Source organism: Guillardia theta, assembly GCF_000315625.1.
Source record: "Guillardia theta CCMP2712 unplaced genomic scaffold GUITHscaffold_37, whole genome shotgun sequence".
Classification (NCBI taxonomy): Eukaryota; class Cryptophyceae; order Pyrenomonadales; family Geminigeraceae; genus Guillardia; species Guillardia theta.
Genome location: NW_005434637.1, coordinates 282,948 through 308,213, shown reverse-complemented (window position 1 = coordinate 308,213; position 25,266 = coordinate 282,948). Strand labels below are relative to the sequence as shown.

The following is a 25,266-nucleotide window of genomic DNA, read 5'->3' as shown; positions in this document are numbered from 1 at the left end:
GTGTGGCATTCTGATAGTTCGGATGCTTGGACGGTCCTGAGAGCATGATGCGGAGAGGAAGGGACGTTATGCATCAAAGCGAGCGATCCCCTCGGAACATGAACAGCAGCCTAGCATGTTACAGCGCAGATGAAGATGAGAAGCAAGAGCGCAGGAGGAGCCGAAGTCAACCGGGCAAAGCTCGTGTGTCCTTGGATTTCAACGACACGAGGCACGGACCCAATACCCCGCGCCTCACTGGCCGTTCGCGATCTGCTCCCAAACAGCGAAACACGTTCCAGTCAGAGTTTGATCAAGATTACAAACAGATTTTGGCTCATCGATTTGCTTCCCAAAACGGAACACATGCAGGGCATGGGTATGGAACCATGGAAGAGAACAGGAAGGAGAAAACGTTTGACCTCTCGTTGGAACTGATGAGAGATAGAAAAAGAATCGCTTTGCACCAGATTTTGGATTCCGTCAAGACCGAGAAGACTAAGGAAGGCAAGAGAAAACCAAACAAGGTTAGCCCGAGAAAATCTCTCAATTCAAGCAACTCTGATTGTGAAGCGCACTTCGATCATCCCTCTGACAAGAATCTCACTTTCACATCACGATCGCCAGCCTCGATGGAAAGACATGTGGCGAACAATGATATCAATCAACGCTTCTCCTTCTCCGTACGCCTTTCCCCCGTGCATCTGCAGGAACCTTTCAGTTCCCCGAGGGAGAGACTGATCTATTCTACTCCCCCGTCACACCATGCGACAAGGCCTCTCTCCAGTGAAGATGTGAAATCCAGCAGAGAGGCCTCGACCCCTGCTGTATGCTCGGAAAGTCAGGTTCGCGATGTACAAAGTCTCCTGCAGAGACTTGAGCTGTGCATTCAACGAGATGAGCTGAAGGATATTGCCATATGCCTCAAGAGCATCCAGTTGTGGGTCACTGAAGGCAGCCATGGCACAGGCAAAGACATGCAAGCACGCTTAATTGTTTTGTGCAGAAACGGCTTGAATGCATTGATGATGCTGATCAAGTTCTGCATGACGAGATCCCATCCTGCTGATACCACTTCATCCAGATCAGGGAAATTCCAACCTGTGCAAGATGATCCGTCTGAGATTCGGCTGCTGATGATGGAAACCCTTCACACTTTGACTTCGATAGTTTCGACACCTGGAGCGATGGACGAGGTGCCCATAGATCAGTTCTCCCCAGTCATCACAGAAGCAGCTTGCTCCTCAAAGAGCTCTGAGATCTCTTTCACTGCCCTGCACATCCTTGCAAGTCTGTCGGTCAGAATTGAGGCGGCGGATTCTCTCGTTCAATCGGGTTGCGCAGAGCGCGTCTCAGATCACTTCCTCCGAATCAAGGACAGTGACTCGATACCGAGCTCTGTGGACGATAAGAGATGGTCTGCTCATGGCAAGGCGCTGACTCTGATGGCATTGTTGAGCAGTCACAGGAAGAACAGCTTTCTTTCAAGAGTGATCGAGAGGAACTCAGTTTGGTGCAAGGTGTTCGTTAGGATGTTGCGAGCTGCAGCAAAGTCGAAGTCGTTCGGAGGGAAGCCCTTGAACATGGAGCAGCTTCTTCTGGGCGCGAAGAGGATGTCGGCGAACCTGAGTATCGTGCCCAAGTTGTGCTCTAGCGGTTTCGTGCAGACTTGCTGCTTTGCGGTGGCGAGCTGCCTCGATTCTCAACCTCATGCAGCACAGCACGGCATTCATGCTTTGATTCACCTCTCGTATGACCAACAAGCCTCGCTCGAGATCCTCTCCGCTGGCCTTTGCACCATCTTGTGCGGCAGATTCTACGGCGTTGACGGGGCGTCTCAAGCGCTCGAATGTCAACCTTTCGACCACGACGGCGTGTCTGCAGTCCCCGACAAGACACAAAGCAGCAAGCAAGACTCTCCTTTCTTGCAAGATGACGTCGCCATGTTGCTGTACAGAGTCGTCGGGTCCAAGTCTGAAGTTCGCTCCTCCTCCAAGGAAAACATGGTCATGATAATCAGCAGCGAAGACAGCAAGACGACAGCTGAGAAGGTGAGCCAGAAGCTCGCTGCCTGGGGCTTTCGCAGTTTCCTCGGAGGATCTACTGGGATAATGGACTTTCGATCGTGTCTGTCCAACATTGCTCGATGCGCTTCCGTCGTGATCGTCGTGAATGATGGTACAGACATGTCGATGACTGTCAACGGCGCTAAAGTCTGTCCGATCTTGCAGGTCTTGTGCTGTGCCCGTGCTGCCGGACCCAAGTCGAGTTTGCCCAAAACATCTCGTCGCCGATCATAGGGATTATCGCGGGTCTGTGTTGGAAATCTCCCTCCCTTCCCACTCTGATCTCCCTTTCTCTACAGGGCCCGATCATTGTGTAGAAGGAAGCTGGATTGAGCAAGTTCTGCCCGCAGAAAGTTTGTTGAAAGAGCAGTCAGGGGGTCAACGAGAGGATGTTACTCAAGGCTACGCGATGAAGTACGATGAGAATCCTCTTTGAAAATGGTCTGATGGCAATCACAGAGTGCTTGTCAAGCATTTGTTCGCCATCATGACCATGACAGAGTTCGTAACGCATGATGCGATCAAAAAGAGTACGAGATCGTGCTTGCCCAACTGTCAGGAACTCACAATCGCATGCCGCAGGCACACCATGCCATCAACCTGTCCAGGAAGCAGCGCAGCCTGATGATCGCGAACCAAATCCGCTGCACAGAAAACTTCTTTACCTGATTCAGATCCAGCACAAAGCGCTCAAGGTGACGAGATTGTTGAATGCTCGCTGGGACTGATCGACTTTTCCAGGACAACAACCTTGTTACCGAAGAGATGAAGAAGGTTCTCAGCGATGTGAAATTAGAGTGTAAAGATGGCGAGTGGGCGGAAGACTTGCCATGTGTTTAAAAAGGAACCTATCACTTTGAGTCATCAATAAACTCCACTGTCTGACCGTCGTCCGTCTTTAAGAAAACCTTGTCGGCTGCCCCGTCCTTGGCAGGCACTTCCGATTCAGAGTGGAGCTGCCTGTCGTTCTCAGACGTCCTCAAGACTAGCCTCTGGACCTTCTGCCCTTCTCGCGCAAGCATGCTGTAATGCCGAGATCAGTAGAGAGCACAAGCTTCAACATACAACGTTTCCACGTTGACAGGACGATCTTCGAACCATCCAAGATTGTCGGCGATCAGGTGTAAACCTGGCAACTACAGTTAAGATAGAACGATCAGGTTCCTCTTCATGGCGCAAGAAACTTGTTCTTTGTCACACAATCTTTCGCCGTTCAAACGTATGCAAACGGCGACAAAATTTCTTGCGATAGAACTTACAATGATTGCCTCCATCTTGACGATTGCAACCGTCCTTCTGTTCAACTCGGATGATGACAACACCCTTCTCATATGCCTGCCATGCTGTGAGTACAGCTCACTTGACTGCTCATCCTTGTACCCTCTTAGAGAACGATCGGAACACTCTCGTTTCGCAAGTCTTGCATCTGCGCCTCAGGTCAGCCCATTCTTTCAGGTGAATCGCAAAGAGCACGTGAACGCGATCGCCATACGGGCTTTCTTGTACTCCTCATCCTCCTCTGCTGAGCTCTGGCTAGACCTCAACTCGCCAGCATTTTCGCCGGGACGGCGCTGGAAACCACCCTGCCAAGGCACCATGAGAGGGGTGTTTGTATAGGAGTGTATCTACCCCAGCTTCATGCATCCTCCTCAAGCTCTTCACGCTCATCGTCCTCAAGCTCGAGCATGCCATCGTGCTTCTCTCTTGCATCAGCAGCGCAGCCCCCTGCGCTCCTCTCCTGAATGAAATGGCCCCCAGCATATCGCTGCCTCAACCAAGTCCATTGGGAGACTAGTCATATCTTGGTGCCTTCTACCCTTGTATAGAACAAACTCTGAGGTGGATTCGAGACATGGGGCCCGGCACTGCGGCCGGCCGGGGCCGCGCCGCGCGGCGGGCCGCCGGGCAAGCGGCCTTGCCTGCCTGGCTGCCATCACTCAAACTGTTAAGTGAAGTTAGAGCCCGGAGTCAGCTGCCGAAGTTATTAACATTTTATTCTAATTCTCGTACTGATCTTTGACTTAACTTTGAGTAAAATTCAAAAAAAAAAGAAAAGAAAGAAAGAAAAGAAAGAAAGAACAAAGGCCAGCGATCAGTCAGTTTACTCAAAATTAACTTAAAAATAACTACCAGGGCAACGTACCACGGCGTAGAGGACCTCTAATACTTATGATATAGTAATCTTTTACTCAAAGTTATGTTAAAAATTACCTGGAGTCAGTAGATCATGAGATCCAAAAAGTGATTTAGAGTGACTATTATTCAGTACAAGTTTTAGTACCTGAACCACCTTTTGAGTCACTTTACCAGTTAGAAGCAAAGCAGCAAGCAGCGATCGTGGTCAAAGAAAGCTAATTTCCTTCGTTGCTACAAATCACTCCCATGAAATTTGAAGATAACGAATGCTTGTTTTCCAAATTTTAAATTTGGTAGGGTAGGGTAGGGTAGGGTAGTCATTTGTACTGTTGGGGGAAAGTGTGCAGTAAGGTGAACACCATACGTGCCATACCTGATACCAGAGCTGCTAGGACCAGATATGAATAGCATTCCGAGCGGACTGCGGCTTCACGCGCCAAGCCCACCCCTCCCCCCACCTCCTTTTTTCCCGGACCCCGAGGACGCAGTGACAAGTACCTTTAGTGAGTTTCAAAAGGCTACCCCCACCCCTCCGGCTCAGAGTCAGTAAAACGCCTATGAACTGCGTACTATACACCAATCCGATCGGATCTGTGCATGCTCAGTGAGTAGGGAGATCCATTCATCATGTCGCTTTGAACTTAGGATCTCATTTATAGAATACGTGACGTTCAATGGCGGACTTGGAAGCTCAATCCCTAAAGGTACCCCAAAGATATCCGACTTGCTCTGAGTCTGAGGTTTCACTACTCCTCTGACCTCTGGAAGAGCTGACAAACTACCCACCCCCAGTTTCCGAAGTTCACTATTTCAGTCCAGTACCCCTACCCACTACTTGCTCTGTTTCGACACTTTGAGTACCGCCCGCGCACGACGACCCCACCCTCAAAAACAATACGTACTGGCTGACTACCCATACTTTTTCATCAGTGAGTGGACTTGCACCCACCTGTCACTGCAGAAATGGGGGGGTATGAAGTACAACCCACCCTTGACAATTTGAAGCCTGAAGCGTGGAATAAAAATACAAAACAACGTCCCATCCTATTCGGACAGCACTGATTGCCACCCCCTACCATCACACAATCACCCCACCCCCCTTATGATAAAGCAACTTTCCCCATGGTATTTTTTCCCCAAATTTGACTACCCCTACCCACCATCCCCTGCCCCATCTGACCAGAATAGTGATACCCCGACCTGCTCACAAGTTTTGACTTGATCATAAAGGAGGTAGGGTTCAATACCCCACCCCTCTTATCTCATCATACTACCCACCATTTTTGATAAACTTCAAGTACCCCACCCAGTAATGCGTCGAGAAGTAAGGAATTTGAGTAGGGTACCTCTCATTGATGGAAGACCACCGGTATGTATCTGTACCACTTGCGCATTGCCCGGTGTCAATGCCACCGCTAGTGGCAGCTCACCGCGGAGCTTGGAATGATGCAGAGAGGGCGAAGAATACCACAAATAGTGTGCATGAGAGGAAGAAACATGTTTGATGTCCTCATGATGACTTTGGGTGTTTAAATACAACATAGGAGCCAGGGAAAGCAAGATGGGCTAACACCTGTAGAACAGATATTCGGTAACACATGATTTCATAATACCTGAAGATATGGGAGGGAAGGGACTTAGAAAGCCTGTTAGACGGAGAACAACCCCCACATGTTCATTACACCTTTTGCTCGAAAGCTTGTTTCTCTATGTTCATGGCTGACCAGTGCAAAGGAGCAGGTCCTGACTACAAAAAAGCATCGTTGCCGACGAAACATGATCCCTTTGCTATCATTGCAACAACTTTCCCAGAAGAGGAACGATGGCACAACCTTGGCGATGAATAGTTTGCTGCCCCTTACTTATGCTGGTGGAGGATTTGTTTGCTTGACACCAGACTCTATACCTGTCCAATTAGTACCTATCTCGATCTTGGCGCAACCAAACTTGTCTTCAAAGACGGATGATCGTTTCCCCTCAGTAGCTGAGCAAATGTGGATGAGTCAAGTCCCTATGGTTCTGATGGATGCAGGAGGCAATTTGCTGATGGAGCCTGACAAGCAGATGCAGAGTTTCGCTTCAGAGGTGTCTTTGGTCAATCGCGTTGAAGGTTCTTCCCCAAAGTCGCAGAGCGTCGGTCAAGACATGAACGCGATTGAGATCCCTGATCTGAAAGAAATTGTCAAGTCTGCGACCAAAGACCCTTCGGCATCGATCATCCTGAGTCGAGATCAAGTTACCAAACCGATCATTGCAACCCCACAATATCGAAGCAGTTGCACAGCAGGAATGGACTTGGCTAAGTATTTGGACCATTGCAACCAAGCCCAAAACAACATTGAAGCTCTGCGCCTCAAGGCTGTACAGATTTTTCACGAGAAACAAGGAAAGAAGGAAGTACAGGCCACTCCAGTTTCTTGCTGTGCAACCCCCTTGGCGCAAAACGCTCCTTCCTTTGCAAGCTTTCTCTGCAATGGCAATGGCAAAGCCAACACCTACGGGGGAGGGAGTTTTCAGAAGTATGAACCCAAGAAACCAGAAAGGGTTTCGGTGGAATGTAGCTACTGCTCAAGATCATTTGTTTCGATGCATGCTTTGGACGTGCACCTCTCAAGAAACCCGGTGAGTCACAGAATTCTTTTGGGTTCTTTGCTGATATACGCTCAAGACTTGCAAGTCAAAGAGGGATGCCACTGTCAGAGTATCCGTTTTCTCACAGGTTCATGAATTTCGAAACAAAACAGCCTGGTCTCACTTGTCAACAGATTGCAGCTGCTGAAAAGTCAAATGGATTAAACCATGAAGCGCATTTGATTTGCAAGCTAGAAGATCAAAATCATGAGTCAGTGTTTGCTTTTATTCAGTGCTCACAGCCTTTTGAAGCTGATTCTTTCAACAGATCAAGGCAAACCTCTACATGTGATGATGCAAGGAATAACCTTCCAAAGTTGGCTGCGATGACCGATGCCAACGACTCTACAGTACAGAAGGTTGTATATAATTGCGATATTTGTCGCACGAGATGATGATTAGTTACCGCAGTTACCCGGGACGAAATCAATTCTGCAAACGCTCGCGCATTTCGCAGAATCTCTTGCACCGATGGGGATGGGAAAACTGAGCGAGCAGCATCCATCGATGTTGCCGATGAAACGCAAAGCATGCGACAGCGATATCGTAGGGCAAGCTAGTGTCTCTATGGTAGCGCACGCCTCCTACATTGATAGTGAGGCACAGCCTGGGGTGGACGATATTTCGGCAGAGATGGCAGAAGAAACTCCGTCGGCCGTCTTGAAGAAGAAACGAACTCGCCTGCCTCCCATGGCTTCTATGACACGATTTGAAGAAGTTGTGTTGGATTTTCCATTTGACGTTCGTGCGGCTCTAGCGAGGATCCAGAGCCCTGCAGCCTTCTTCTCAACATGCAGTCTGGATATTTTCAAGAGACACATGAAATTCGGCAAACTGGGTAACACAACAATGTTTCGGGGCCTCGTGCATCTCATATTTGCTCAACAGGGGGTACTGTCATCAAAAATTACTTCACACTGCCGAGTGAATCGTTCGAGCCCATGATGCACAACCCTCTCAAGATTCCTGAATTTGAAGAGTTTGGAGTACAGATTGGGAGCACGGACTTCCAAGAACTCAAGGTTCGCACTTTGCTGATCACTCTGAAGCTCACTGAGTTCTGTCAATCCGCAGGTTTTCAATAGAATGCTCTTGTGCAAGAAGAGGTTCTTGGACATTAATCGTAGGGCCGTGAGCAAGCGTTCCAAGATGAAGAAATCGCTCGACAGAATTCAGATGAATCAAGCTCCTGTCGAGGATGGCAACTGATTTGCTGTGCAAGTATGGTGACACCCTTTTCTTGAAGGAGAAGAGCACTTCCTTCATGTAAATTTTTCCCTTTAAATTAGTAAATTAATCAGCGAGAGCATCCACAATGGAGTTCAACTTTTTATTTCTTGAGATCAATCATGTTTAATATCCTCCAATCACCTTGATGAGAATGGTAGGAACGAGGACGGAGAAGCCCAACAACTATGGTCTAGTTAGTTCCGCTGCATTCGACAAATTTGAACTCACTCCAGCTCCGACGGTGAGCTTCAAGGCATCAGGAAGCACGACAGGGTTGGCGAGAGCAGCACCGTAGATGTCATCAGTGCAGGCATCTCCAGGGGTGTAAGAGCGACCTGAATTACTGTCATCAGACAGGAAAAGAAATATATAAGGAAGAGAGGGGGAAGGGGGAGAGGCAGGAGGAGGAGGAGGAGAGGCAGGAGGAGGAGGAGGAGGAGGAGGAGGAGGACATCAGCAGATGAAGAGTTTCAGATGCACACCGTCCGGAAGGACAAAGGTGTCCTCAGGTCCGAATGGACCACGTCCCTTAGGGCCTGGGGGCATCCTGTCGGCTCCAGCCATTCTCACGCTGCTGAGAAAATTTTAGTTTGAAGTCTGCCTAGGTTTTGTCTCGATGATATGGTCTAAATGTTTTTGCACTTGCAAGGAGATTTGACACGCGGAACGTTTTTTCACAAGAAAGAGGGCGGAACGGAGAGTCGCACTGCGTGTGACGAGGATTTCCTTCGAGGGGGAACAAGACAAGCACAGCACATGGTCTGGTTGGTGGATACCTGATGGGAGCCTTGCGAGTTGATCTGAGAGCTGGGAGGGCAGCAGGGGCAAATGCGGAGACGCAGGCGAGAGCGAGGAGGAGGAGGAGAGCGCTTCTGAGCATGGCGGAGAGGCGGGTGCTGTGCGACAGTTTCCTAGAAGTGGAAATCATTGTGTCTAATATTGAAGCAATTTCGAAAATTGTTATAAAATATACAAATTACACTGAAAAAGTGCTGGTCAATATTCAAAAATACTTACTTACATGTATTAGATAACCCCTATCGGAATTCTTATGACCCCCTTAAACCAGCGACCCCCCTTTCTCTTAATACCTTCCATAAGATTTTCATCTTAGGGGTCTATATGCCCCAAATTTAAAGTAATTCTGCGGTTATGCTTCAAAACTTTCAAAGTATGCCCTTCTTGTCCTATGAGAAACAAGCGTGAGGAACCTTGAAATTTCAAAATGAGGTTGTTTGTCAACCTTCTCGGAATTTGATTTTTGTGAAACTCGTACTGGGTGGGGTGGGTCTGAGGGGGGTAGAGGGCCGGCGGCCATGGAGTGAAGCCTGACTCACGAGGAGCTGAAAACCGACCCGACAACTCGGTCGGCACCCGGCACTTCACCGTCGGCCCGGTGCACTACGGTCACTCAGTGAACGAGTGTCCGAGGTCACCCTGATCCGGGCCCGGAGCATCCGGCCGGGGACCGATCGAGTCCGCGCGGCGGCCGCACGGCAGCGGAACCGTCCGAGTCGGCCTGGGCCCGGGGCCGCGGCGTCCGATCCGACGTTCAACGCACTGCGCGGCCCGCGGGCCGGGCAAGGCCGGAACCGGCGTGACGGCCCGGGGCCTAGTTCGGAAGTTCTTCTTCGGAACTTCGGACGAACCTGGACGGTGGTCCCGATTTTAACTCAACTTTGAGTAATAAAACGAGGCCGTTGCGGGGTTCAAAAGCGGATGGCCATTAAAAATTTCGAAAGCAGGGCTTGCATTTTGCATTTGAAAACCAATTGCATAAAAGTTCTTTTTGATAGATCAAGTTTCAAATTTAAATCACCAATGCGGGGCTAATGTGAAACTGCCGGTACTTGGTTGGAAAATGCCTGTCTATGGCATCGGGCAGAATCATTGCGGCCAACTTGGGCCGGACATGCATGAGGAACGACGAGAAGAGGAGGAGCCTGGAGAGAAGAGGAAGCGGCTATGGTTTCCTCATGTCATGCGGCGATGGGCGCGAGTGCCATATGCAGATGAAGTGGAGAAGAGGGTTGAGGACTTGGAAGCAGGCTCAAGTGAAACAAGCATTGCCGCAGGCTCCGACTTCTCTGTCGTTCATGGACTCAGAGCAGGTGAAACTCGGACATGGATATGCGGAAACCTCGATCACAAGAGCTCACGCTTCAGCACTTGCGTGTCGCATGAGCTAAGAGAACTTTTGCCGTTGAGGGGGGTAAGGATAAATTCTCTCGCGTGCGGAAGAGCGCATGCAGTGTTGACGACGGAGGAAGGAGATGTGTGGTCATTCGGATGGAACATGTACGGTCAACTAGGGTTGGGCTTGCAATATGATCACACTCGGACACCGCAGCTGCTTGAGAGTCTGAGAGGGTGCGGTGCCGAGAAAGCTTCGTGCGGTGATTGCTTCTCAGTTGTTATCTCTGCGCACTCAGTCTTTTCCTTTGGTCGCAATGACTGCGGGCAGCTTGGAATAGGCTATTCTTCGCACACCATCGTCAGCCCGACCCCTCAAGTTGTCAAGATCCCCCAGCAATCCTCCATCAGGCCAAAGCTGCAAGATGTGGCGTGCGGAGGGCAACACGCGGTGGTCATGCTATCTGATGGTTCTCTCTTTGCATGGGGAAGGAACGAGGAGGGACAACTTGCTATCGGGAGTCTTGAGCCCAAGCTGATCCCAAGCAGAGTCGAGACGCCCTGGAGGGGGGAGGAGCGGGTGGTTCAGTTGGCTTGCGGTTTCAGTCACACAGCTTTTCTCACGTCCTCCGGCAGGGTCTTCTGTTCCGGTCAAGGGGATAGCGGACAGCTGGGCATCGGCTCCAAGTCAAACAGCCTTGTGCCCGCGTTGGTGCTGGGGATTGAGCGCGCCCACGTCGGTTCCCTCGTCTGTGGCCACAGCCACACGATGGTCGTGGACGCCAACGCACAGATGGCGTTTTCCTGGGGAAGTAACGCAACTGGTGAGCTGGGGCATGCGAGTTGCGAGGTCGAGTTTCAGCTGCTCCCGAAGCTGATGCTGGAAGATCTCAAGGAGGTTCGGCTGTCGGCTGTCGGCTGTGGCCCATGTGCTCGGCACACACTGTTAGCTTGCCGGCAGCGAATGCCATGGCGGCTGGAGAGGCTCTTATGGATCGGAGTTCTCAAGTGCGAGGCTTCTCAATGTCTTTTGGCGCTTCTCCCTCGTGACGGAATCGCGTCATGTCCCATCCTCATCCATATCTTAAGACTATTGCCCCTTCGTTTCTTCTTGTAGCGTCGGAGGCTGCTGCTGTTATCTTGTAACTTGTAACTGAATTAGATCAGAATTCTCACTGACGCGAGCCTGCAAAAAACAGTGTCTACTAGCTACCGTACTCCGCGGGGTCCGCCGGACTGCCGCAGTGCAGGCTCAGTACGGCCGCCCTGTCCGATCCGACGGTCCGATCGACTCGACGGCGACTCTCAACAGCCCGTCTCGGCAGAATGCATGGAAGTTCCTAACTAGCCTGGTCACCAGTATCAGCTACCGTGTGGTTGGCGGCCCGCCGGGGCGGCGGGCCGCCGGAGTGTACTAGCGGCCCCGGTACGGTACTCACGGCCCGGGGCCCGGCTGAGTATGACTCAGTATTGCAGTGACTCGGCGACAGGTCCCAGCTCTGAACCCCAGCCACCCCCACCCCCGGATTTATTCACCTGATGACCCCTTATAATTGCTACAATCACCCTCCGGTACCCCACGAATGAAGGACTTCCTGACCGGATAAAGTTGACTACCCCCTTGATGATTGCGTCGGGGGTGGGGTTCTATTCCAAGGGGAATGATGAGGGGATCGCTATATCCATTTCTTTAGAGTTGGCGCAAATATGAAAACTAACTTGGGGTTATCCACATTTTTAGACTCACAATTTCGAGGTACTTGCGAAAATTTTGAATTTCTATTGCCAACTAAGGATTGTGCAGTATCAGCATGCGGTTTTTATCGACCGTCTGAGGACGAGGAGGTGAGATGAGGGATAGGAGCAACGCGGACACCTTGCAATGAAAGGGACGAGCGACAATATTCAGAACATAACATCTGATGATGTGCATGAGAGGGATTTGTACTGAATTGGGCCATGGATCAATGATTTTCGGCGTGTGAAAAGGTTCTCCATCGCTAGTCACATGTCAATCAGGTGAAGGTGTCTGCAGAAAAGAATCAGTCCAACTTTCATCAGAGCAGAGATGAAGTCACAATCGAGATTTCGAACCCGATTTTTCGCACTGCTGGGGCTTTGCCTTCATTTTGTTTTGGTCGTGTTTGCCTCTGATGACGAAGAGAACATCCCTTTGGATGATTTTGAAATCAGAGACAAGAACAGGGATGGAAGGTGAAACCATGTTCCTTTGTAACTCAACGACCTGGGATATTTACCATGACACACAGGGTCACGAGGCAAGAGTTTGTTGATGGGAGCAGGGGGGGTTCGGATTCAGCCTTTGCCTGTCTTGACGGCGACATGAATGGGTATGTGACGAAGGAGGAGCAGAACGCTCTGAAGAAGCGATTCTACCGGAGCAGACTCTCGCAGGTCAGTGTGTTGCAGATTGTTTCCCGTCCTCCCATGGCGCTGACCAATGGTTGCCAGCTGAACTCTGAAGAAGTTCTAGACTGGCTCATGTATCCCAAGTGCGTGCCCACTGACATGAGCAAGTATGCGAACAAGTTCAAGCAAGCAGGTGCTTCTTCTCGATGACACGAACTTGCGTTGAACGAGCATGCAGGGCTGAATGGATTGTCCCTGTGGGAGTATGGAGTCCGCAGCCCTCGGCTCCTCAAGAACGAGCTCAAGATCGGGAACCCAGTGGTCAGGCGAACTCTAGTGCAGGCTATCTGCAGGTAGTGCCAGGGTCTCCTTTTCCGGAAGTTTTGATGTCTCCCGGATGGTTCTCTACAGGGAAATTGAAGGACTTGGTTGTTTGGGACCTCCTGTTTCAGCTGATTTGATGGCTCCGACTACTAGGGAGAACAAGACTGAAGGTACAATCTGCTGACTCGGTGTTCAACGTGAATGTGCTTTGTGCAGAAAAATTGGAAGATGCTATCAAACATGTCGATTCGAGATCATTCTTCGAAGGTAGAGAAGTGGTGTTGGTAGATTCAAAGCTCATTTGTTTGAAGGGGGTCAGGACCAGAACGATGATGGTCAAGTCAGTGAAGAGGAATTTGTTCGTCAGCAGGTATGGGAATAAGCATGAGACTTGGAATGAAATTTTTGCAGGCTCGAGGAGGTGTGGGAGTTCTAGAAGCATTTCATTGTTTGGATCCGGATAGAAATGGACAGGTACGGCACAACTCGTTGCTTCCACGAGCTGGAAGGGGCTGAAATGGCCTTGTAGATCACAAGACAAGAGATGTGGGAGCTGAAGACTCGTTTTTGGCGAAGCAAACTGAGCAAACTGAGCAATGAAGAACTTATCAAATGGCTTTCGGATGACAAGTGTGTCCCAACAAACATGGAGGTAACAATGAGTGTTGAAAGATACTCCGGTAATCCTCTTATCAAAGGACTACATACCGGCTTTCAAGAAACATGATGTTCGAGGCCTGACACTGTGGAGCATCGGAATACAGAACCCGAGGTGCTGTGATGCTGACTGTGAGCTCCAGACGTGACAGTCTGTAGATTGCTTCATACCATCCTAGGGATTAAGAGCGACATGAAGCGAGCTCACCTGACGGAGGTTTACTTGTTGGCATTCAATTCTCTCCCGAACTATCTTGGTTGACAGGCTATCTGCCGTGAGATTCTAGACTCTGGTTGCTTCTCAGACACGGTAGCGTCCCAATGGGTTGCTCATCTTGCTGAAGCTGTTGAGTCCAGAACAAATGGACCGGGCTGTTTGGAGGATGGAAATACTGGGGGTCAACGTTGCTGAGCTTCGATCTCTGGCAGGTAATTTTTCTCACTTTCACCTGCAGCTTCGATAACGATTGCCAGGTTTTGAACCTCATCTTGTCGTTTTTTGGCTTCTTGGCGCCACTCGCCTTTGGTGCATTTCGCTTGGGTATCCTCAATGATACGATTCGGACCTTGCAGGAAGTATGCCCCAATTTCTGTTGTCAAGCGTGTTTGTCCTTCCCTCTTGTTTCTCAGTCCCCAACCCCGCACACCCCAAATTCTTTCCTAATCGTCTATATATTAGTTTGTAAGTGTCACACTCACGTTTCGGTGCGCGTTCTTCCTCTTCATATTTGAAGTGTTTTTCAACAAACTCCTTGCATTGATATATTTGGGTGCTAGGGAACTCTGAATGCAAGGTTGCAAGTTGGGAAGATGGTGAAAAAGATAAGAGTGCCGAACTTGGTCCAGTCGCAGTCAAATGAGAACGCCAGCGGTACTGCGTCAAAGAAAGCAAATGGACCGACCAAGTCAAAATCGCACACATCCCTTCAAAATTTGAGGTCGGACAGCAGTAAAGTTCGAAAGGCAAACATGGAAGCCAAGAGAGCAGAAATCATGCAAGCGCTATCAGCGCTCGCTGGGGTTCAAGGAGAACAAGCGAACAAGTGTGCTACATTTCCACCATCAATCAAAGGTGACATCAGACTGTGGGATCTGAAGGTTGCTGAATGTTTCTTGATTGTAGAATCACTACTGAAGAGCCACAGCGACTCAGCATTGGCTGACGACTTCGAAGATTGCTTCGAAGATTCGGACGAGGTGTTACAGTGAGAGAGTGTTTGCGGTTCGCTGAATGACTGTGAAGGGACCGTACCATACCAATTCTACTGGTGGTGCAGCTGCAAGAGGTTGTGTGCAGCAATCGGTACCTCAGCATCATGTTATTTCAGCAAACTATTGAGAATTCTCAACAGGGGAATGGCATGAAGAGATCGAAAGACCAACCATCGAGGACGGATTGTAAGGACGAAATGGAGCTATTCTTTGTTTCCTGATCCTCTGCGCCCAGCAGCAAGATCGCAATCCAGCACAAGGCCAACGAACGAGACTGGGAGACAAGCTCAAGCTCAGATTCCGAAGCAGCATGCCGATGGCACAGCAGGAGCTCCGATCACTCTTGATCATGCGACCGCAAAGAAGATTGTTAGACAATCCATGCAAGAGACAGAGAGGGAAATACAGCCAACTTCGATTGAAGAATTTTCAGCATGTGAGTTGAAATCCTGCGGATTTTTTCTTTCTCCCCCAAAAAGACATCCTGATGAATGTTTGTTCAGCAGCACACGGGTCGAATATCAGGAAAAGGTGCAATTACTGCAACAAGCTCTTCAGCAAGTACAGACAGTTGTTGCGCGCCTGCTCAACAATAACTGGACGTTGACACCTGCAGGAACTGGTTCATAAGGAAGATGGAGAGGTATCAGTGCAAGAAATGCGGCCTGTTCTTCTGCGCAGCCCACAAGAGCAAAGGGCATCACGGGTGTGTATGCAGCTGGCGAACGCGCATGCACTCACTCAAGGCAGGTGCCGAAGTCTTGGAGGTGGGAGAGCGATGGCAGGCCGCCATGAAGACTTGTCCATGTCAACCCATGATGGAGACTACGAGGTTACGATCGGCTGTCTGCGGTGACTGCATGACATACTTTCGCAGCCATCGCCCGACTCGAGTCTGCGCGAAGAGAGGTAACTTGATCGCTTGCGATTCTCGTCGACGGGCTGACCTTGACCTGTCTCCCTCCACAGAGACGACACGGACTGTACTTCTTCATACAGCAATTGAGTAGCCGCAAGGACTCGATGAGATGCTTGCCCAGCCGGCCCCATGGCCTGCCACAACCGGGCGAGGTGGTGGAACTTCGGAACGACTGCCAAGAGCTGGTCAAGATCGGTTCCAAAACATGTATACTACCATGATGATATGCAGTGAAAGTTTATTCCTACTACACTGGAACGGTGACGGCAGTCACTCGGAGTTCCATCATTGATTGACGTGACTCTGCCGCGCCACTGTGCCAGGCTGCGGGTCACGGTGGCAGCCGCCCTCACTACTACAACGGTTCACCATCTCGACCACCCAATCGGGCTCAGTGATCCGTTTTCAGATGGGCTTTGCCGCGGCTGTTTCACTTGAGGACTGAGGCTGCGTCCCGAATGATGGTGATGGTGCCGTCATCTGACCCACAAGCGACATAACACGCATCACTTGACCAGGCCAAGTGCACGATCTTTGCTCTCTTGCTTCTATCAAGCTTCAGAGTCGTCACTGTGGCATTAGTCCAGGGGTCCATCATCACATCTAACATGGTGACCTGACCATTCTCACACCCACAAGCGATCGTACTTCCATCTGGTGACCAAGCAACGCTTGTCACCACAGCCGTCCTGTCTGGAATGAAACAGTTTTGTGAAGCCCAGCTGCTTACCTTCCACACAGCCACAATTCCTTCACCAGACAAAGTTACAATCATCTTCCCGTCTGGTGACCAAGCGACGCTTGTCAAGGCAGCAGTTTTACTGCAACAGTGTTGGCTAGACTTTCCGCTGCTGACCTCCCAGATCCTCACAGTCTTGTCCCATGAAGCTGTGGCGATGGTCTTCCCATCCGGAGACCAAGCGACACTCGACACGCGATGCGCATGACCTTTGAAGCACCTTTCCTTCCTGCCGGTGCTGACCTTCCAAATCCTGAGAGTCGTGTCCCAGGACCCTGACGCAAGCTTTGCCCCATCAGGAGACCAAGAGAGACTCGTGATCGTCTCCTCATGTCCCACCAAGTCTCTGACTTTGTCGCTGCTTTTGCTATTCCACAAGCTGATGATCTTGTCTTCCGAGCCCGAGGCAATGAGGCTTCCACAAGGAGACCATGCTACGGTCATGACGCTTCCAGCATGTCCTTCATAAAGGGTTTTCTCGTCTGGATTGGTAAAACTATGTGTCCGCAACATCTTATCCTCAGATCCAGTGGCAATCATCTGTCCATCTGGGGACCATGCAACACTTGCGACTTCATTCTTGTGTACTTCATACCTTTTTACAACTTGCCAACAATCTTTCTGCCAGATTCTGACAGTATTGTTGCTGGAGCCCATGACGATACTCAGTTCATTAGGAGACCATGCAACGCTGTTCACAGGAGCAGAATTCAGATTGTGACCGCAGAGATTTTGTGGCCAAGACAAAAACAATCTCTTTCTTTTTTGCCATATCCTCACTGAGCCATCTTCAGAACTCGAGACAAGATCTCCATTCTTAGACCATGCGACACTGGTAACGAATCGTTTGTGTCCCTCACAGCAATGGATCTGTTTGTTTTTATTTACATCCCATATTCTGATTGTCGTGTCCGAGCACCCTGAGGCAATCATCTTCCCGCACGTCGACCATGCGACGCTCCTTATGCCGGATCCGTCGGCATTGTTGAGAAACCACGCTAGAGGTACCATTCTTGGGATCCATCGACCTGCTTCATCTGCTCGAAAGCATTTGATCTCATTCTCATCGTCCTCCCTCCATATCCTCACTGTATAATCCATAGAACCCGTGGCAATCATTGTCCCATCGGGCGACCATGCCAGGCTTGTAATTTTGTCTTGATGTCCTCGACAAATCTTGATTTCCTTCCCACTGCTTACCTCCCATATCCTCACTGTCTTGTCCTCAGACGCTGAGGCAATCCTATCCGAGGTGGGAGACCATGCAATGCTTGTGACGTTGCCTGTATGCCCCTTGAAACGTCTCAATTCACTTCCGCTCCTCACCTCCCACGTTCTGATTGTGCCATCCTCAGAAGCAGAAGCCACAACTTCTTCTGTTGAATCTAGGGGAAATGCAACGCAAGTTACTCGATGTAGATGGCCTTTCATGCAGCATATCTCTTGGAGGCTTGTTTTGTTCCAGATCCTTACTGTCTTGTCCCAAGAGCCTGATGCAATCAAGTTTCCCATAGGAGAGCATGCGATGCTTGACACCGCGTCTGAGTGACCGTAACATATCTTGACAGAGTTCCAGAAGCCTTCATCGCTGGGTTGCAGTCGTCTGAATCGTTTGGCAGCAGCAAAACTCTCCTCCTCGTCCCCACCGCTCGCGACTTGTCGCTTCATCCTCGCTCTGCCAGTGTCGGCCCAGACCTGCCAGCTAAGAACAATCTCAATTCTTATATTTTCAATTTTGAAATTTTATAAGATAATTTTATCGCAAAATTTGGAACAATGAAATCTGAAAGTGGGCAAAAGTGCACTGACGGAGGGTCGGCTGACAGGTCAGCTGAACTGCGGGGAAGAGGGGATGAGGGCAAGCTGCAGTGTGCGGGATGAGGGCAAGCCTACTAGGCTGAGAAAAGGCTGAGTAAGCACGACTGTAGCCTCTTGTTTACTCAGCCGCTAGTAGGCTAGCAGGGTCAAGTTGCGCCGGGCGGCCGCCCGGCCGCCCGGCCAGTGGACCGGGGACCGTACAGTCGGACAAGCCTGCTGACGGGCCCGGGAAGGTCTGGCCGTACGGCAACTGGGGCTGAGGCTTGTAATCATTAGTTAACTGTAATGAGTAAAATAGGGGTGCTTACACAGATTACTCGGGGAGTTGCTGTCCTACAGGGAGCGTTGCCGTTATCGGCGATCGGACCGTGAGCGGGTGAACTTCGGAATGCTGGGGGGAGCGGGCATGGACTGACGTTGCGGAAGCAACTTGAAGCTCGATGGTGAAAGAAGACAAGAAGGAGGAGGATCCTCTAGCAGGATGCCCTGTTCCCTTCGAGCCTGTCAACGACGCACAGCTGCTGTCAGACGTCAGGTCCCCTCGGTTCCTCCAGGCTTGTCAGCAGCTCCTGATCGACCCTCTTGAGCTCAAACCCCGGGCCTTCGACAGCTTCCGCGCTCCCGGCCTCGTGCCCGAGCAGCAGCAAGTGCGCTATGCCGTCTACGAGAAGAGCCGCATGGCCAAGTGGAGAGCGATCAACGATTGCCGAGCCAGGCTGCCTCGGTTGCTGGAGAGCAGCGGCGGTGGGAGCATGGAGAGGCAGGAGAAAGAGGACCCTCTGGAGCTGTCATGGATTCACCAGGAGCTCTCCAAGTCTAAGACGCAGGTGGAGCGAGGGAAGGCAGAGGCGATCAAGATCGCAGCGAGGAAGCTGAGGGATATATCTGCAGTCAGCAAAGTGGTGAGGGAGGGAGGGAGGGAGGGAGGGAGTTGCTGCTCGTGACAAGTTCTTGCACAGAGCAACGTCAATCTCCTTGAGGCACAGAGAAGGAGGGAGACGGAAGCCAAGGTTCGGGCTGACTTTCGTCGCAAGCAGATGATAAAGAAGCAAGAGGAGCTCATCAAACGGAAGAATGAGATGGAACAGAGAAACATAGTCGAGCAGGAGGAGCGGAAGAAGAAGATGAAGGAGCTGGACGAGGCTCTGACGCAGAGGATCGACACACTGAGAGCGTCTTACGAGAAGGAGGCAGAGGAGAAACGCAGGAGCGAAATGACGAAACAACAGCGAATCCAAGACAACATCAACAAGAAAGAAGAGGAATTGAAGGAGCATACCAACCGTATTCTTGAAAACCTCAAGAGGAAGGAAGAGCAAGCCAAGAAGAGACAGGAAGACTGGATGGATGACACGAGAAACAGCAGCGACAAACTTTTCGAGGCTGAACGGAGGAGACAAGAAGCTGCCAAGTCGGCCGAAGACAAGGCTAGAGCCCTTGTGGCTGCGTACAAGAGGAAACAGGCAGAAGTGGAGAAGAAGGAACAACAGAGGTTGGAGCGACAGAGAGAAATCGCCAAGGTTTGAACAAACACCTGGCATGTCTAACTTTGATGTTTCCAGTGAGCATGATGCAGGAGCGAAGGCAGAAAGAGAATGAGAAGAAGAAGAAGATCGTCGAGATACAGAAGAAGAAAGAGAACATCCTACAAGAAAAGGCTTCTCTGGTCTTCACCATGATATATTCCTTCCACTGCTCTCCTGACTTGTGAATATGCAGATCATGGACCACATGAAAACCGTTGAAGAGAACTTGGCTGCCTGCGAGGAAAAGCGCAAACTCGACTTGCTCGTGAAATCAGAGTTGAGCAAGTTGAAGAGTGAAGTCGCAAAGAGGAATGTGCAGAGGTCAAGGATGTTGGAGTCAAGGATGCAGAGTGATCTTGAGAAGAAACTCAATCACCTTGAGGAGAAGAAGAAAGAAAGGGAGCGAATGCTGGACAGCTTGAAAAAAGAGAGACATTTTCATGCGACACAGATTAGGCTGCAAAAGGATGAGTAAGTCTTGTTCGTCATCTTATACTTGTTTCTGATTATTTATGCCTCAACAAGGTTGTTGGAAGAAGTACATAACATCCAAGTCCAGAAGTCCTGGAACAAAGCGAACAACCTTTTGAGAAGTTTTGAAAACACTGTATAAACTGCAAAATGACCGAACGTTTTCGATACAAGCTTGAATCATGTGATCTACAAGTGTCTTCCTTAAAGTGAGGCATGCCCACTGCAAGGGTGAGGGAGGAGATACCCAATAGCTAATCAAGTTATGAAGACTTGGCTTTACAAACCGATCTCAATCAATATCAATAGATTACATGGTGGAGATGTGAAGGAAGCGCAAACTAAAGAACAGATGGATGCTGTTGCAATCGAGTTGAAAGCAATCGAATTACTTGCCTGATGAAAAATTCCAGAAGGAAGACTTTGAGTCATCTTTGGTCTTCGGTGATTTCTTCGACTTTGAATCCTTTGATTTCTGCTTTCAAGTCAACAAGAAATCCCTAGAGCAATTATGGAAGTCAAACCCCTGTGATGACCGCCATGAATTCTTCGTTGGTCTTCCGTATTCGGTAATCAATGATAGACATTGCAAATGAAAACTGCACGAGTAAGGTCACTTTCAAAGGATGTCCGAATCTTGCTGATCTCCCTACCTTGGCCTGATTCAGCCGATCTTTGAAACGGCTCTTCTGCGGTTTTTCATCCTTCTGTTCCCGGATGCTCATGATCAGGAATAGGAAACCACCGTTCACCTTCGTAAACCATCCTCCTCCTGACGCGCTCTTAGCATTGCTCTTCGAGCTGTCCGAGCTCCAGCTCCACCAGGGCTTCTGGCACAGCACTTCAACCAGCGCCTGCTAGGAGATCTGCTACCTCCTCAACTTTCTTGGCAGGTTCTTCCGCTTTCCTCGGACGCATGCAATCTCCCAGAGCGAAATGGTTTTCCTTGATAGGACAGGACAAGTCAGGAAATGGCGGTTCAGGCATTCTCCTACCTTGCCCTCTTGCACCGGAGCCTGCTTCTCTACCGGAGCCTTCTTCTCTTGCCTCGGCGCCCCGCATTGATCACAGAAGCGGTTCTGCAGACAAAATCTCTCAGGCCTGAGGGGACTGCTGCACGACAAGAGTTGAAGTTTCTGACCACAGAGTCATGGACGTTCTTGTCCTGCTCCTCCCTGTCCTTCTTCACCGTCTCCTCGTACAGTCGGTCTGCCTCTGCCTGCACTCGCTCATGCTCTTTCTGTGTCTGCCCTCGTATCCTTGACGCCTCCCTGTCGCTGACTTTCTCGAGCGCGCTGCCGAAGGAGGCGCCAGAGTACTTTCCAGTTCCCTATGAAGGCAGGAAGTGTTACATGGGAGGATGCATCGGCAGGATTCACCTGGTTGAGCAGCTTGTCGGCCTTCTCCCGGTCAGTCAGCTTCTTCTTCTTAGGCTCTGGCTCCTTGACTGGCGCCTCCTTCGTCTTCTTGACGACGAAAGAGTGAAGGTCCGTCCTTCCGATCGTGCAATGAAACGAATCATCCCCTCTCGAAACCTTGAGCCTGACTTTCGATCCTGGCTCCCCTCTCAGCTTCGCCTCAACATCCTTCTGCGCGAGTCCGGAGACGCTCTCCTTGTTGACCTTCAGGGGTCCATCAACGTTGGGAGACAATTAGGTCAGTCAACGAAGTCACCTCAAGCAGCGTGTCGTTGATGTTCAACATCCCCGTCTGTTTCGCCGAGCCATTGGTATGGAAGCCGATGATCCTGTAGACCTTCTTGTCGGGAATCCATTTGATCACGAGACCAATGTCTGCCGACTATCATTGTTGTCACATGGCAGGCCTGCAAAACCTCCCCCATATCTCTTCACATCTCATCCCACCTCCCCTCGCTCCTCACATCTCATCCTGCTACCCCCCAGCACATCTGCTCTCTGCTCTCTGCTCTCTGCTCTCTGCTCTCTGCTCTCTGCTCTCTTCTCCTCTCTGCCTCTCCCCCTCTCCCCTCTCCCATCGCGGAACTCAACACGCTCACCATTTTCGGTCAAAACTTCCCCGACACACGCGGTTTTACTCAACTCGTTTATTTCTGTTTCCTCCCCCCCACATCCCCGCGCAGTCTTCCCTTTTCCCTGACCCTTCGTGCTCGCCCAGTATCCTTGAGATCCATTTTTGTTCGCCATCTGCTCCGCCATGCAGCTCTGCATGCAGCTTCTCTTCTTCCTCTTGGTGAACATGGCGGCAGAGGCAGCGGCGGAGCGAGTTCGCTATTCTCATGCTGAGACAATGGCAGCAAGAATGAGGAGGAGGGAGCAGCTTCGTCCTCTGTTGGCCAGTCGCTGGTTAGAGCGACGGGCAGCTCGAAAAGGGAGAAGTGCACACATGCTGGACGGTATGGACGAGGTAGCTGAATCCCCGGAGGTTCCGAGCTCGAACATGGACCACCAGCTTCCTCTCCCGCTCAGTCATTGTGCCCCCTTCGATATCAAGACAAAGAATGGAATGTTGCGGGTCCAGCCGGGAGAGAAAAGGGCCTATATCTTCCTTATCGTGTCCGACGACCAAAACCTGGATGATTTGCTTGAGGCTTCTTCGTTCGGCTCATTCTTCAGGTGATTGAAGACTTGCTCATGGACCGGCAGGATCGTTGTCTGATCGTTGTGCTTGTCAGGGCTGTTCCTCAGCAGACACATTTTGTTTTCGGTGCACAAGCTGACAGCATGGACAAGTTGCAGACCATACAGGAACAGATGCAGAGAACGTCGGGGTACGAGGAAGTGAAGGGTCAACTCCACTTCATGACGGAGGCGATCCAGCCGCGGTGCCATCTCAAAAGAGAGATTTGCCAGAAGCAATATTACGACAACCTCGTCTTTCAGGCAGTGAATGAGTGGGGCGGGGAGGAACCTTTGATGCAGATCTCTTGGTCCGAGAACGGTAAATTGCATACCAAGAAAGTGGAGGCCAAGGGCGATACAGGTCAGCTGTCTCATTTCATCCCTGTCGACCATTTTCTGTGAAAGGTCTGAGAACTGTCACAGGTTGGCTTCCTAGCATTCGAGAGTTGCTGCAAGAGCAGACAGATCCACTAGAGGTTTAATCTACAGACTGGTACAAAATGGTGGAGCTGACTCAGAATATTTTTCTGGAAATGCAGTTTGCCAACTGGGGAGGGCTGGCATGCGATGACTCTGACAACCCGCAAGAAAGTGTCCAAGGTGGGAAGAGATGGAGGATTTGGAAGCTTTACACCTTGAGTGCAGGAAAGATCGCTGTTGTCAGGAGAGGAAAATGCGCCTTCTTCGAGAAGGTTCGGCTGGCTCAAAATCATGGTGCAAGTGCCGTGGTAATCGTGAATTCGGAGGACGGGTAAGGCAAGACTGATAGAGGACGTCCTGCTCACTTTACCACGCAGCGATATGGTCTCGCTCTCATGCGGCTCGCCCGATCCCTGTAAAAGCGCAGGATTGAAGATACCAGCTGTGATGATGAGCCATGAAGCCGGAGGGGAGGTTGTCTCCCTTCTATCTTTGGAGATGTTTGCGGGCTAATCGTAATTCCAGGTTCTGAATTTGCTGAAGAAGAGAGTCACAGTAACAAACCGTTTCTCCCTGAAAAATGCGATTCAGCACTTTGTTGGATTGGATCACTTTTCACGTCTGCGGGAAATTGGGCAGATTCCTCCAAGAGGAGCTGAGGAGAGTTTTGCACTCACGTTTCTTGCTCTTGAAGGGGAATATTACGCGTATGAGCGAAATCTGGAACAAAAGCTGTCTCAACCGAATGCCCTCATAGTTCCAGTGTTGGAGCAGTCGAAACAGAAGGAAAGTGGAATTCTTTTCAGTGGCGGCAGCGGGCTTTACAGTGTTGTCGAGTTACCGGATGAGGCAACGATGAAGGATTTTGACAAACTTGAAGTGTACGCTTCGCTAGATTGCCCAGGGGGCGCCGACAAGGACTGCGGGGAATGGGATTACGTGGTCCAACTCTTGTTGTGCAAGGCCAATGAAAAGACTCTATCTCAGACCTCGTGGGGCAAGGCAACCTCAGTTGGGTCCTGTGATTTCGAGATGGGGAGGTTCGTGACCCCCTACTCCCGCCCCGGCAAGTGGATGATCGATGCTACAGCGACTCTCCCCCTTCTAATGGGTGGCGGGAGGCATTATTTCCTTCTGAAGCAGCCTTACTGGTCGCAGCAGAAGTACCTTGCAGACGTTCGTTTTGTCTTTTCGTCTTCAGGGATCCATGAGCAGCCCCTCCTGTCGATTCCTCTGTTCCATGGAGGAATTTTTGATCAAGAGTACAACTCAAGGCATCGACCCATGAACATTGACATCCCTTACCTGACCAGCCGAGCAGAAATTCACTCGGTCATCACTGGTCATGGATGGGGAGAGGACAACGAGAACTGTGCTGAGTTTTGCGTCACTCAGCATCGATTCAGCCTGCGACAAGGAGTGGAGATCGACGGTGAAACGTACGCGTCAAGTGATGAGCACGTGTACGAGACATCGCTGGACGGGGCAGGGAGCGAGATGGGATGTGCTAGGAAAGTTTCAGAGGGCGTCACTCCCAACCAGTATGGCACTTGGCAGTTTGGAAGGGCTGGTTGGTGTCCAGGCAGTGCAGTCAGCCCGTGGGTGGTGGATGTGACGTCGTCAGTGAAGCCAGGGCTCCAGGCTATCATCACATACTCCGGCCTCTTCAACAACAGCCAGTACGATCCTGCTGCATGCGTCGGTGACGATTGTGTCGACCAAGGCTTTCCGGCTGAGATCCGCATGCGCTCGTATCTGGTTATCTATGGGAAGAAGCAAGGATCTCTACAGGCCCCAGCAGCAGCACGAGCCAGCAGGTCGAAACTTAGAGCCATGGAGCGCATGCAGGTCTCATCTTCGGAACGAGGAGTGTGGAGTGGAGCCGGTATGGCAGGGAGCCTGAGCTTCTGCTTTATGATCCTGCTAGGAATGATCAGTCTTCATCTTTACCAAAGGCGGGCTGTCAGGCAAGGCTACAACAAGATCAACAGCTCTGTGTAACGTTTGCAACTTTATTCATTGTACCATCTCTCCT

At 50.5% G+C, this 25,266-nt stretch overlaps 9 protein-coding genes across 9 annotated transcripts; 5 read left to right on the top strand and 4 right to left on the bottom strand.

Annotated features, from left to right (window-relative positions):
* Nucleotides 1–44: 44 nt before the first annotated feature.
* GUITHDRAFT_109070 (hypothetical protein) lies at nucleotides 45–2,885 on the top strand (the record flags this gene model as incomplete). The annotated part of the gene is made up of 6 exons (XM_005831948.1): nucleotides 45–2,157; nucleotides 2,211–2,291; nucleotides 2,345–2,459; nucleotides 2,505–2,575; nucleotides 2,628–2,740; nucleotides 2,787–2,885. 6 exons carry the CDS (start codon nucleotides 45–47, stop codon nucleotides 2,883–2,885), a joined length of 2,592 nt encoding a protein of 863 aa, XP_005832005.1.
* Nucleotides 2,886–2,896: 11 nt separating this feature from the next.
* GUITHDRAFT_109069 (hypothetical protein) lies at nucleotides 2,897–3,806 on the bottom strand (the record flags this gene model as incomplete). Its single annotated transcript, XM_005831947.1, has 6 exons — nucleotides 2,897–3,068; nucleotides 3,111–3,174; nucleotides 3,305–3,380; nucleotides 3,426–3,471; nucleotides 3,519–3,628; nucleotides 3,675–3,806. The coding sequence occupies 6 exons, from the start codon at nucleotides 3,804–3,806 to the stop codon at nucleotides 2,897–2,899; spliced, it is 600 nt and encodes a 199-aa protein (XP_005832004.1).
* Nucleotides 3,807–5,957: 2,151 nt separating this feature from the next.
* GUITHDRAFT_139300 (hypothetical protein) lies at nucleotides 5,958–8,021 on the top strand (the record flags this gene model as incomplete). Its single annotated transcript, XM_005831946.1, has 7 exons — nucleotides 5,958–6,803; nucleotides 6,850–6,900; nucleotides 6,947–7,023; nucleotides 7,081–7,171; nucleotides 7,224–7,650; nucleotides 7,701–7,834; nucleotides 7,887–8,021. The coding sequence occupies 7 exons, from the start codon at nucleotides 5,958–5,960 to the stop codon at nucleotides 8,019–8,021; spliced, it is 1,761 nt and encodes a 586-aa protein (XP_005832003.1).
* Nucleotides 8,022–8,123: 102 nt separating this feature from the next.
* Nucleotides 8,124–8,937, bottom strand: GUITHDRAFT_152827 (hypothetical protein). The gene is made up of 4 exons (XM_005831945.1): nucleotides 8,819–8,937; nucleotides 8,525–8,616; nucleotides 8,271–8,377; nucleotides 8,124–8,225 (listed from the first exon to the last, which is right to left on the bottom strand). Exons 1-4 carry the CDS (start codon nucleotides 8,920–8,922, stop codon nucleotides 8,166–8,168), a joined length of 363 nt encoding a protein of 120 aa, XP_005832002.1. The 5' UTR covers nucleotides 8,923–8,937; the 3' UTR covers nucleotides 8,124–8,165.
* Nucleotides 8,938–10,023: 1,086 nt separating this feature from the next.
* On the top strand, nucleotides 10,024–11,292 carry GUITHDRAFT_71654 (hypothetical protein; the record flags this gene model as incomplete). Its single annotated transcript, XM_005831944.1, has 2 exons — nucleotides 10,024–10,412; nucleotides 10,587–11,292. 2 exons carry the CDS (start codon nucleotides 10,024–10,026, stop codon nucleotides 11,290–11,292), a joined length of 1,095 nt encoding a protein of 364 aa, XP_005832001.1.
* Nucleotides 11,293–12,243: 951 nt separating this feature from the next.
* GUITHDRAFT_109065 (hypothetical protein) lies at nucleotides 12,244–15,744 on the top strand (the record flags this gene model as incomplete). The annotated part of the gene is made up of 24 exons (XM_005831943.1): nucleotides 12,244–12,389; nucleotides 12,446–12,590; nucleotides 12,648–12,738; nucleotides 12,784–12,898; nucleotides 12,957–13,039; nucleotides 13,086–13,136; nucleotides 13,181–13,239; nucleotides 13,281–13,343; nucleotides 13,399–13,521; nucleotides 13,568–13,641; nucleotides 13,686–13,743; nucleotides 13,792–13,836; nucleotides 13,884–13,955; nucleotides 14,001–14,102; nucleotides 14,304–14,598; nucleotides 14,650–14,723; nucleotides 14,770–14,829; nucleotides 14,879–14,924; nucleotides 14,974–15,174; nucleotides 15,242–15,308; nucleotides 15,355–15,444; nucleotides 15,489–15,570; nucleotides 15,616–15,647; nucleotides 15,708–15,744. 24 exons carry the CDS (start codon nucleotides 12,244–12,246, stop codon nucleotides 15,742–15,744), a joined length of 2,211 nt encoding a protein of 736 aa, XP_005832000.1.
* A 640-nt stretch (nucleotides 15,745–16,384) lies between these two features.
* Nucleotides 16,385–17,704, bottom strand: GUITHDRAFT_62308 (hypothetical protein; the record flags this gene model as incomplete). Its single annotated transcript, XM_005831942.1, has 2 exons — nucleotides 16,385–16,857; nucleotides 17,425–17,704. Coding segments are annotated over 2 exons (753 nt in total), but the record flags the coding sequence as incomplete, so codon positions are not given.
* Nucleotides 17,705–20,599: 2,895 nt separating this feature from the next.
* GUITHDRAFT_109062 (hypothetical protein) lies at nucleotides 20,600–22,231 on the bottom strand (the record flags this gene model as incomplete). Its single annotated transcript, XM_005831941.1, has 10 exons — nucleotides 20,600–20,686; nucleotides 20,736–20,810; nucleotides 20,865–20,918; nucleotides 20,964–21,041; nucleotides 21,085–21,156; nucleotides 21,207–21,290; nucleotides 21,353–21,541; nucleotides 21,591–21,833; nucleotides 21,886–22,011; nucleotides 22,229–22,231. 10 exons carry the CDS (start codon nucleotides 22,229–22,231, stop codon nucleotides 20,600–20,602), a joined length of 1,011 nt encoding a protein of 336 aa, XP_005831998.1.
* A 344-nt stretch (nucleotides 22,232–22,575) lies between these two features.
* GUITHDRAFT_109061 (hypothetical protein) lies at nucleotides 22,576–25,232 on the top strand (the record flags this gene model as incomplete). The annotated part of the gene is made up of 7 exons (XM_005831940.1): nucleotides 22,576–22,805; nucleotides 22,865–23,172; nucleotides 23,235–23,287; nucleotides 23,351–23,411; nucleotides 23,457–23,562; nucleotides 23,609–23,705; nucleotides 23,757–25,232. The coding sequence occupies 7 exons, from the start codon at nucleotides 22,576–22,578 to the stop codon at nucleotides 25,230–25,232; spliced, it is 2,331 nt and encodes a 776-aa protein (XP_005831997.1).
* Between the last annotated feature and the right edge of the window lie 34 nt (nucleotides 25,233–25,266).

Bases quoted from the DNA above. Each gene is read 5' to 3' on its own strand.
- GUITHDRAFT_152827 (XM_005831945.1), bottom strand. From the start codon at position 8,922: ATGCTCAGAAGCGCTCTCCTCCTCCTCCTCGCTCTCGCCTGCGTCTCC. The intron at 8,617-8,818 runs GTATCCACCAAC...AAATTTTCTCAG, and splicing joins ACTCGCAAGGCTCCCATCAG to CAGCGTGAGAATGGCTGGAG. The intron at 8,226-8,270 runs GTGAGTTCAAAT...ACTAGACCATAG, and splicing joins AGCTCACCGTCGGAGCTGGA to TTGTTGGGCTTCTCCGTCCT.